Source organism: Triturus cristatus, chromosome 10 (assembly GCF_964204655.1).
Source record: "Triturus cristatus chromosome 10, aTriCri1.1, whole genome shotgun sequence".
NCBI lineage: Eukaryota > Metazoa > Chordata > Amphibia > Caudata > Salamandridae > Triturus > Triturus cristatus.
Window position 1 is genome coordinate 19,640,070 of NC_140593.1, and position 12,447 is coordinate 19,652,516.

Consider the following 12,447-nt stretch of genomic DNA (forward strand, 5'->3'; position numbering starts at 1 on the left):
CAGATTGTATTTTTTATACTATATTTATCTACGTTATATACTGTCTGTTTCTAACGTTTTTTATTTTTCATTTTTTACAACCTCTAAGATTTCTTAGCTCCTCTTGGTGAGCCTGGCAGGCCCACTCAGGAGGTCTTTGCTGACCAACAGGAGTGTTATTTAATCCATGTGTTTGTATGTAGACAACAGCTTGAATTTGACCATGCGTGGATATGTATTGATTGTTCTCTTGTCCTTTTTCTATGGGTTTTATGTGAACTTTTATGGCTATTATATATCAAAATTAAGTTTAACTGAATATCTTGGCTACCAGGAGTGCGGCGACCTTCACTGCGACAGAGGTCACATTTTGAAAGTAGTTTACGCAACATAGATAAACAGCATGGCTTGAAGGGCAGGCTCACTGGATCCTCAGGGATTTGAGCCACCGCTATGTTCATATGGTCTATTGTAAAACTGATTGATTGAGTCCACTCCACGGTCCTTCTACATTGTTTATTCAGTTCTATAATATAAAAGTATTTTAATATTTTGAATATCAGAACTTGGCAACTCTACCAAAGTCACCTTTCCAAATGAGTTTTGAATTGAGTTCTATCACATTGAACCTCACATATGTCTCAGGTGCAGTTCACGCTAAACTGTTACAAGTCTTCGGTGGTCACTTGCTTTCCCATTAGATATTCCTTGGTGTTGAGCTCAGGCCTAAGGAGGATGATGTAGACTTTGGGGATGAAGATACAGCCCAGCAGTCCAGCACTGGAAGCCAGGATGGCAAAGATCTCCACGGCCACCATGTACCTGCCCTTGGTGCTCAGGTACGCTGGGATGAAGGAGATCCAGACACTGCAGAACACCAGCATGCTGAAGGTGATAAACTGGGCCTCGTTGAAAGTGGCCGGTAACTTTCTTGCTCTGGTCGCAACAACAAAACTCAGAAGAGCCAAGAACCCCATATAAGCAACCACAACAAAGAAAGCCGCAACAGAGCCCTCGTTGCATTGCAAGAGTATCTTACCAGTCTCTGACCTGGTGTCCATGTCTGGGTGTGGGGGTTTGTTGATGAGCCACACAGTGCAGATCACCACCTCCCCCAATGAGCAAAGAACCAGCAGAAAGGTGGACACTTGGGGACCCATCCACTTCCTCAACTTGCTGCCCGGCTTTGTAGCATTGAAGGCAATAATAACTGTGATAGTTTTAGCTAAAACTGAAGAAACAGCTATAGTGAAAATGATCCCAAAGGCAGTTTGCCGGAGGAGACAGGAAGTCTTTGAAGGGTGTCCAATAAACAAAAAACAGCAGAGGAAAGACAGCAGGAGGGAGATGAGGAGGATGTAGCTGAGATCCCTGTTATTGGCTTTAACCAGAGGTGTGTTCCTGTATTTAATAAAGACTCCCAGCACTCCAGCAGTGAGGAGGGAGAAGAAACTTGTAACGGAGGTTAAGGCAACTCCCAGCTGATCCTCATAGGCCAGGAACTCTACCACCCGTGGAATGCAGGAATCTCTCTTCTGATTGGACCACTGGTCTTCAGGGCACGTTATGCAGTTTGCCAAATCTGCTTGAAAAGAACATTGCTCAGAATTAAAAAAGATACTTTTAAATATACATGGTTGAATGGAAAGTGACACAATATAGTTAGTGTGACCTACCCTATGGCTAATGGTGTACCAGTGTGTGGGTGTGTTCACAGTGGAACATGCAGACTGGGCCTTCCAACTCAGTCATAAAAACACATTGAGCAAGGAGATTTATAAAGACTACCAGGATGACAAACACAGGGTATTTTAAGAGCGTAATTACAACTGGCGGATTACGGTGGTGGCCCTCCAACCCTCGGGTGTCTTACTAAATCCCTTACAAACCTAGAATATTTGTTAATTACTTTGTGTAGGGTGTGCATACACTCATCCTCTCTCTGTATAAGAGCATATATGAATCTGTAATGTGGGCATGCACTTTGGAAACAGAGAGTGTTTCCTTTTCACTGTGTGTTGCCCCAAATAAATAATTGAATACTCAGATTTTAATGTATGTAATAGAAGTTTACATCTGTCTTTTAAAGAAGGGACCATGGATGTCAAGGTCTGGCCCTGCTTGAAAAAAGTCTCCATATTATATTTGCACTGGTGCTGCTCGGTTGAAAATGCTGCCCCTTCTGCTACATTATGTGACTATTACTGTTTTTCAATCTAATCTCCTGATCTTATATAAGCCTCATAAATATCAAGCCCCTCCCCTGTAGTATATAAACAATCTTGACAGTTCTCCTCTACCTCTTCTAAAACCCCAATACCTCAACGCAAGCTCTCTTTTGCTCTAGGTAAGGCTTCATCTATAACCATTTACAACTATAAATAAACAACATCATACAGAAAAGAACAAAACTATATTGTTTGGACACTGAAGAAATGCACACATGCCCTCTTTAGATTTTTTACCAGAATGTGCTCTTTCTAAACCTTAGCAACATTGTCATTTCATTAAATTGTGTTATTCATATTTAGGTCTAGCTAGACAGCGCATGTGCTGTCTCTTCAAGACCTGCTGTAAAAAGGCTGTGGGCTTCAAGTCCATCCCCTTTCTTGCCATTGCTTTTTATTTGTCTTTATCAATGTCCTTTAAAAATACTTGCTTGCTAGTGGTCATTCCTGCCTCTTTGTCCCTCTTTTTTTCTCTTCTGCTCCTCCTATAGAGAATGGTTCTTTATCTGTTTTTTGGGGGGACTATTTTTTCTTGAATTCCTGCTCTGTTACTGTTCGTCTGTGTTTAGCTTCAGTGCCCTAGCTGCTTACATTTAACTATAAAATTGTTTTTCCCACTGCCTCTTAATGCCACTGTTGTGTTACTGCTGCCTTTTTTACTGCTGCCTTCCCCACCGTGGCACCTGCTCCGGTGCGTGTTTAATATTTGTGAGCCCTGTGCTGGTTTCACCTTCTTTTTGTGTATTTTCCAGCTCCTCCTTCTGCCTTTCTCTGCTCTCCCTCCCCCTCCCAATCAGTTAGCAGGCTGAAGCCTGGCCTGCCTCACGGTAGAGCACAGTCTGTGCCTGCTCCTCACAGCTCCCAAGGACGTGGAATGCCTCTGGTCTTTACTCTTTGCAGAGAACTGCAGTACGAGGTCTTTATATTAGTGTGGCGCCCTTTCACGATCACTGAGCTGGTTTTACTTTTATTGTCCTGTCTTTTTCCCACCATTCCTCCACCCCACTCTCTCTTCTCTCTCTTCCATCTCCCTTTCAATCAGTCACAGGGGCTGTGCTTGTAGTTGAGCGCTGTAAACAAGGGTGGTTTCTGGCAAGCGCTGGTGCCTTTTTTGACATTCTTAATATTCAAGATTCACAATTTACCCTGACACTACTGATCTTGACATCGCCTTTCACACTCCTTGTGGCATTTGCTAACTCTGTAAAATGAATATTGATGGCATAGAGCTGATAACTTGCAGCTTCAATAGCATTTCAATACATAAAATGGAGAATTTACGCTTGTTCTGAGCAATGCCAATAGCATTTTTTAAGGTTCTGTCCTTTTCCTCTAACTCCAGCCTTTGATCCATTACAAAATCCATTTTTTCCCAACTTTCCACTAGACCTCTGGTTTCATGGTAAATCAATTACTGAAAATGCCAGACCTATTTTTCGAAGATTATAAAGGGGACTCACCTTAAAAGGCATCAACCTCTGAGAATGTCAAATCCTCTTGACCAGAGCAATTCAGCTGAAGTTCCCTTTCAGCAGACTCGCTAATTTGCCCAAACATTAAAAAGCTTTTGCATTTGCTATCATGCATCTCAGTTTCCGCTTTTGATCATTTTTGTAACCACTCCAGTGCACCCGTGATTCTTAATGGAATCCCTTGACAAAGTGCATATGAAAATGTGTTATTATCACGTTAATACATACCAAAGCAACAAAATACTTTGGCTGTGTTAATGGGAAAATGCACCCAGAAAAGATATTTGAAATAATGATTAGGATTAATTTAAACAGGGCAATAGTTTAATTGAATATTTTTGAAACATTGAAAACTATGTTCCTAGGTGATTTATTTTAACATTTGCTCTTAATTGCTGTTGAGAGTGTTTTCTCAGGCCTAGGCGTCGTTCACAGAGTTTTGATATGCAGAACTCTGCAAAGTGACAAAAAAACTGAGCAAAGTTTTGCAAGTGGCGGAGTACAGTGCGAACTGCTGTTCGCGCTGGTTTTTCTGCCGTTCGGGTAGAAATTCTACCGGAACTTCAGCTCGCGCTCGTGAACTTACCGTTGGCGTTTGCGAGAGCGAGCAGGGAAAAAACTCTGCTGCACTATGCAGAGTGGTGTTTTCTGCACTCTGCGAGCTCCGCGGAGTGTGGAGTGCAGAAAACTGCCCAGGTCTAAAAAATATGCGACTTGCAAAGGTACAGAGAAACAGATCCATATGTAATCTGTGATCCCGCGTTATTTTATGTGGGATGTTAATCGCTCATCTAGGTCCATTCTAGGTCTCTATTCTGATTCGTGCATTTGTTAATTGCATTAACAAAATCCTAGGATGAACACACTGGTCTGGATGCCCTACTATAACCTGATATGAGCCACATGACACCTCTGTCTAATCCGGAAACCTGCTTCAGATGGCCTAACACAATCGCACTTTACAAATGCCATAGTTTGATACTGAACTACCTGACAAAAGGTCAGAGGTCAAAACCTCAGCTGAGATTAATATACAGGAGTACAAAGCACTTTGGGGTTCAGTGTGCGTCCCCCAGTTAGCCACAGATATTGTATGAATGATAATGTGAAAAGTGAGATTGAATCTGATGTCCTATTACATGACATGGGATACACCTGGTTGCAGCATCCGTGCCCTTGACATGCCCATGCCTTGACCTCTGTGATTGCATCAGTGAATAGTATGCAACAGTTCACATAGTGACTCATCTGTACAAACATGTGCATCTTGCACAGGACGTATCTTCTGCTGCACAAGTTAAACAAATATGATTCTCCTAATGTATGCTCCATATGCTTTTTTAGCTGGTGCGTCACTTTTAATATGGTCAAAAGAGATGTACCGGCAGTTCGAGGAGATTGTAAATAGGCCCCCTAGGCTTTTACTCTGCATATGAAAATGAGGTCTGAGCCCTGAGTGTTCAAGGTACCGCACTGTGCTGCAGAAAATAAGGTATGAGCCCTGAGTGTGCACGGCACTGTTATGCAGAAAATCAGGACGGAATTTGAGGTCTGAGCCCTGAGTGTGTAAGGTATTGTACTGTACTGCAGAAAATTATGTCTGTGCCCAGAGAGCATGAGGTATAAAAGGGGTACCACCCTGAACACTTTGGGGACAATGAATGGGGGCAGGATGAACTCTCCCTCCTCTGCCTTCTTCAAGCATGATGCTCCTTTTTTACATTCACAGAAGGGCACACAAGGGGTCTCATTCGCAAACTGCACTTAGTAGTACGTAAAGTAGTGCTACTGTAGTACTTCTTACTTACTAAATATTGCAGTTCAAAAACCAATGGATCAAAATCTCTCCCTCCAACTGCAAGCTCTCCTCACCTCTCGACACCCACACCCCTTTCAACTGCTGCCACTCCTTCAACTTCGCCAAGACCCAGGACCCACCTCGACCTACCAGCAACAACTCTACTGAGACCAAACCATGCAATGCATCCTCCTCAACGTCTGCTCCATCCACAGACACGCCACGGAAATCTGGGACCTCAATGCAGCACTATTCCTGACATCACTTTTCTTACCGAAATCTGGCAAGCGCCATCTCAGGATCAGACATTGTAATCACCATCCCCAAAGGATACAAAATCACCCAGAAGGACCGCCCAAACCGCCCCAGAGGCAACATCGCCCACAAGGCAAACTTCTGCCTGAGCACCTGCACCTACGGGCACATAGCCCTAATGGAACACCTCCACTTCAAGATACAGGTCAACCTGACCACCACCCTCTGAGGCATCCTCATCTACAGAGCTCCTGTACACCTTTCTCTGACTCCATCACCGACATCATCACCACGCATGCCATCACCTCCGCCGAATACACTTTGCTGGGAGACCTTAAGTACCAACTTGACAACTGCCAAGACCCCAACTCCACCTTCCTTCTGGAAAACATCCACATCATTGGACTCAATCAGATCGTACCAGGACCAATGTACCAGATTGTACCAGGACCAATGTACCCCGCAGAACACACACTTGACCCCATATTTACTGCAGGAAACTCCATCTCCATCAGCCACATCTCCGAACTCCCATGGATGGACCACTGCTGCGTCCACTTCACCTTAAAATCAAACATCTCCTGCAGATGCTCACCCCAGCTCCAAGGCAGGAATTGGAACAAAATCTCCAATGACCAGATTGCCGCTGCCCTCAGCAGCTCCACTTCCACCACCTCAGACGATGACCCGACCACCGCCGCCCGTACCCTACACAAATAGATGACTGACGGCACCAAAACCATTGCCTCCTCAAGAAATCCTCCAACCCTCATGCCGAGAAAGTAAGGGTGGGCGGAATTTGCGAAATTGACTTTCGCAAAATATCGCGATATTGCAGAAAATCTCCGCAAGCATGCGAAACTTTCGCGAAGAATGTTTTTCCCGACCGTTCGCGATGTGTTTTTCCATGCTCGCGGGGAAATATATCTCCAACTTGCCCATGCGGTCGCTAACGGGCACGACCATCTTGCTCGCGATGCTTATTTCCTGTTCGCGATCGCAATGACGTGTTCGTGATCGCAAACTCTCGCGGGATAGCGCGACCGGATACCAACAATCCGGATCAACAAGAACCTCATCTGCAGACTGCAGAACGTCCAGAATGCCTCCACCAGATTAGTACTGAACTTATTGTGCCACTGCAACATCACCCAACACCTGCTGGCACAATACTGGCTCCCCAACGAGAAGAGAATCACTTTAAAGCTCCTCACCCATGCCCACATAGCCCTCCACAACACCGGCCCACCTACATGAACCACCGTCTCTCGTTTCACGCACCCCAAAGATCCCTCAGATCAGCCCAGCTCTCCCTTGCGATGGTGCAGCACATCAAAAAGACCAGAACAGGAGGCCGCTCCTTCTCCTTCCAAACTGCCAAGGCTTGGAACACCCTCCCTCTCCACCTCTGCCAGACACCAACTCTCTCTAATTTCCTCAAGGACCTCAAGTCCTGGCTCTTCGACGAATCACCATGAGCGTCCGGCAGCTGCACAAACCCTGGAGGAACTCAGGAACTGGCCTTCAACTAAACACAGTGAGCACCCAGGAGCTGCGTGCACCACACTCCTTAGCTCCTTGAGACCCTTTCGGGTGAGTAGCTGTGCTTAACAAACCCCTGATTGATTGAATGATTCCCACATTTTCTATGGTGATATCTCTGCACATGTGTTTCCTACTTAGTAATTAATGTAAAAGAGACTCGGTCAGGGTGCAAAAATAGGGAATAGCTTCAGGTAAGTGGGAGTAGTTTAGGGAGGAGCAAGGAGGGGTTTAGGATGGTTTAAGGAGGAGTTTATGAATGGACATGCTAATACAAACAACCACCAACAAACGAATAAGACCATTGTTATTCACAAAATACCTGTCTAACTAAGGTCACTACTGCCCTAAAGGTGACAAAACAGTGCACATGGGGACGTGGCCAAGATGGCGGCCAGGATGAATGCATTTTGAGGAGCTCCAGTAACAGCCTGGCCCAACATCCTAAATATACCGGACCCCATCCTCAATATGCCCTTAGAGTGGAGAGATCAACTGTGAACAAAGTCAAGGAGGCCGCTGAAATGGGTGCAAGCAGGATCTGATATTGTCTGCCTGTAAATTCCAGTGGCTGCCAGGTGAGGGAGGCCTGGGTGGAGCCAGAGACGGTCTGGAAGACCCCACTGATCGCAGCTTGCAGGTGAGAATGCGGAGGCCGCAATTTGGACATTGTGAGGGAGGGGGCCATTGCCCTCATCCAGGAGCTTCAGCAGGAAGTGTAGAGTCCCAGACCGCCTGTCACACAAACAACTGCTGCTACCCAGGGAGATATGTTGATGGAACAGGCGATGAGTAGGCCTGGCCAGACACTAGACGCATTGACCCAGTTCGAGGCCATATTGAGGTATTTGTGGCCCCAATATATTGAGGTGTGCACAGCTCCATGGGAGAAACAGTAAAGGGGTGCCGAGAAATTGATACTGAGAGGGCCCCCAGCCCATCAGCATGTGAGATGGTGGGGAGGCCTCGGTCCCTAATTCACCTGGCAAATACGTGGCCTGGGAAGCAGGGAGAGACACTGAGGCTACAGGTGGTGGCCAGTGTATAAGGTGTGAGGGCCCAGATGGGTGTCCACACCGCTTAGAGGACCCTGATTAGTTTAGCGGGACAGTGGAGGCCAGAGGCAACCCTGAAATTTGGTGCTATGACTGAGCAGAACAGCACCAGGAGTCTTAAGGGCCTGTGGGTCCCTGGATTCAACGCTGACCTTCTGAAACCATAGAAGGTGCCAGCTGGGGACCATTTGACTCGGGGAAGTCAGGGGAGCCCCCATAATGGGAGTGACTGTGAAATGACCCCTCCTGATAGGCCCATAAGGAGGCAACCCGGGCACTGTGAAGAAGTCCGATCGGGGGGTTTCTGTACAAGGGTACTAGATGACCTGGTGGGAGATGGTGCAGACCCCTGCAGGACACTTATCCCTCATGGCTGAGTGCAGGAGTTGAGAACCAGAAGAGTAGAGCCACTGGAGATCCAGAGAGCTGGAGTTGAGGCCAATGCAGCAATGTGCCTGGAAGCCCAGAGGTAGGCTTGTGCCTGTGGAGGGATGTATGGGTTGACATTCTGCTGGGGCTTGCACTGTACAGATTGCAGCTGCATGGTTGCGCCCAATGGGGGGTTGAGATGGGAGGCTGTGGTGGGGGGAGGGTCACACTTCTCCTTTATATGGAGGTCCTGAAGACGGATGACAACAGACCAACCATTACAACCTACCGACAGCGGTGGACAGCCCAAGGCCCCCACCGGATCTAGCAAGGATGGTCCACTTCAAGCCACCAAAATGGGTCCCATGTCAGTTCCTCTGAGACTCCCATATGACAAGGATGAATGGAGTCCACCGTAGAATGGATTGGAGAATCATACAGCCAATATCCTGGTTGTAATAATTGACACAAAACTAGCCCTAGAAAACAAGATAGATGCAGTAGCCTTGGATATTTGTCTCCTGTGGAAGGACCACAAGAAACTGGCAATCCAGCCCATTCAATAAACCGTCACCCAACTTCAGGAAAAGGTCAAAGATACAGAAGGACGTTCAAGGGGTAACAATGTGAAAATAGTAGGAGTCCAGGAGTTGAAGGAGGAGCCACATATGGCTCTGTTCCTGGAGGACTGGCTCCTCAGGGAGGTGCTTGAGGGCAGAGCATCCAACATTTTCACAAATGAACAAGCACATACCACCTCGACTATTAGTGGCAGGGATGCTCAACTTCCATGACCAAGACTATATCCTGTTGGTGCCGTGGACACACAGAACCCGGCAAATAGACAATGCCGAAGTGAATATTTATCCTGAGTACACCAATGCCGTCCAAAAACAAAGAGAGATTTTCCACAGAATAAGCAACACCTCCACACACTGAACCTTAAATTGCTTTGTTTTTCCCAGTGAAACTGCAGGTATGCACAGGAGGAGAGTCACACTTCTTCTACGTGGCAGGTAACGTCTAGGAGGGGTTGGAGTGGGGGCTACCCACTTCTGGATTGAGGCAAACGATCTACTGATCAAGTGTGGAGGAGACAGTAATCACGGTGGAGAAGATGGGGAGGCCCAGCTGCGACTCCTGGTCAGAAACAGAACGAGTCATGGTGAATGCGGACATGAAGAAAGGCAGATCTTGTGAGTCGAGCAACAAATAGTATGCCTGTTGAAAGACTCAGAACATCAATTACAGAAGTGTCTGCCCTGCCGACCGATTTTTTAAAAGATGCTGTAGCTCCTTCCAACCAATTCAGACAGAGCCATAGGCTGCAAGTTTTTATGGTGACAGATGCGGTGAGTATTCAAAGAACGTGGTATCCGCATCCTAACCGATTCGGACAGAGCCATTGGCTGCAAGTTGTAATGGTGACAGACGCGGGTGAGTATTCAAAGGATACAGTAGCTGCATCCTAACTGATTCGGAACAGCCATTGGCTGCTAGTTGTTATGGTGACAGACGCGGGTGAGTATTCAAAGCATGCAGTAGCTGCTTCCTAACCGATTCGGAACAGCCATTGGCTGCAAGTTGTTATGGTGACAGACGGGGGTAAATATTCAAAGCATGCAGTAGCTGCATCCTAACTGATACGGACATAGCCATTGGCTGCATTTTGTTATGGTGACAGACGTGCATTTTAGTTCGGGGCCTCATCGAGTGGAAACAAACTCAGTAACCTCCCATCACCAACGTATCTAAGTCAATTGTGGTCCTATGATGAATTTTTTAATGTAGCGGTAGGCGTGTCATCTGCAAGAAATGTAATGCATTGAACCGATTTGTAAAATGTGACCAACGCAAATCTATCGTCTTGGCCGCATAGAATTAAGAGTGCCTCTGCTGTTTAGATATAAGTCTGTCTGTTCCCTAGAAACGTCACTTGCCTACACTACCTGCATCATTTCAGCACCTCACCGTCTCTCTGCTGCTGTGTCCACATCCTCTGGGAGATACTACGGCCCATACAGTTAGCAGGGCCCCAGCTTTCACAGAGGAGAAGAACCAGATCCTGCTGGACACCCTCCTGCCACTGTACAGCCAGCTGTGTGGCAAACCAGAGGAGCAGGTGAGGGATGATCACACTGCATTTCCTTTGACATGTGCAATAACCATGCACTTCTAGCATTGGGAATCTTGTTAGTTTAATCATGTGTAGATAACTCTTCTGGTCAGGTACACTGCTGTAGAAGTGTGTGTACTGGGGTAAACATCTTATCACTGTTCTCATGGGATGGAGTCATCATTGAACACAGGACAACTGCACATAATGCCACTTGCCTACCCCTTAGACATAGTTGCAAATCTCACCATGACCTATGTGTACAAATATCTGACATGTTGCATGTGAACTAAGCGTCTGTCACCATGTCATCCTTACAGGTCATCTCCCATGAGAAGGTCAGCTGTGGAGGACCATCACCCGGAAGATGTGCTCAGTGGGGTTGGCTCAAGAGGTGGCAGGACCTTCAGGGCTGGATCAAGTAGATGGTGGAAGTCCAGCTGGGCCTGTCACATCCAGGCAAGAGGGGCGGGTGCTGAACCCTGACCTGCACATGCTCCGCATCCTTGCAGTGGTCTTCCCTGACCTGAATGGGCAGTTGAAAGTCACACAGCAGCAAGAAGGGGGGTGAGTATGTGCCTTGTCACACAGCTTTCTTCAAACATTCATGTTGTAGTATCGTAGCCTGCTGTCCCTTTTACAGAACGGAAGTCAGCCAAACCCACTGCTCAGTTTTAAAAAGATGCATATGTGCAAGGATGATTAGATGCCCGGTTTTGCCCCTTTCGTCAGGGACATGTGTGTAAGTTATGTTCAGGGTAGTGACAGTGGTGCCATGCTCACGTGATCACCACAAATTACAAAAACATGTGCATGGACATAACCTTCTGGAGTGATGCAATTGCATGACATGTGTCTGCACATTGACTGATGTGTGAACCTGTTCTCAGTGTGGTTTCGGCAAATCTGTGAGTATGTTGCTATTGGAGAACTCAAGTATGAAAAGCCCATGATATACATTCCAGCAGAAGGTGAACTCTATGTTGAGGCCTTGGTGAGATGTGCTTGGTCGGTGTGTCAATGTTAGGTCCCAGTCGTGCTGCTCAATGTAGTGAAATGTATCCCATGGCTAATTACAGGTTTGCTAACTCTAGTCACCTGTCACACTAGGCTAACACATGATTGTGTGGAATATTCCATTCACTCCAAAAGAGTGAGTCCATGTGCCTGGCTCAATAACTGTGACAACACATGCCATTTATTGTCAAACACAGGTGGTCACTGGTGGTAAGATGGCTGGCATTGTAAGGTATGATGTTAGAAACATATACAACAGTTGACTTGTGTGCAAATGCTCTTGACTATTCATACATCGGGCTTCGTTAACCATGTGCATGATACATCACTGTCAGCCTGAGAGGTGTAAAATATGCACCATTTTGAAGTAAGTTAACAAAATGAGATGGAAAATAAGAGCAATGTAAGTGTGCAATATGTCTAATAGAAGTGAGGGACATTCTGACTTGGCCCACACAAACGCGGGACTTCTGCAGTCCAGAGAGGATTGGTACACAGTGTTGACTGGACTCATGAAGAATAGATGTTCGGTGCCAATGGTCTGTACAGACAATGCACCTAGACAGGCCATTAGCATGAACCAGAAGCCTTGTGAAGATGCGGTTATTAGACTTGG

General features: G+C 46.4%; 1 protein-coding gene across 1 annotated transcript in view; it reads right to left on the minus strand.

The window, feature by feature from the left end:
• Positions 1-644: 644 nt before the first annotated feature.
• The window catches only part of LOC146788734 (vomeronasal type-2 receptor 26-like), a 217,684-nt gene continuing 205,881 nt past the window's right edge, over positions 645-12,447 (minus strand). The window contains exon 5 of the mRNA XM_085629930.1: positions 645-1,561. Coding sequence (XP_085486056.1) covers positions 645-1,561 — 917 coding nt within the window. The remainder of the gene's footprint in view (positions 1,562-12,447) is intronic.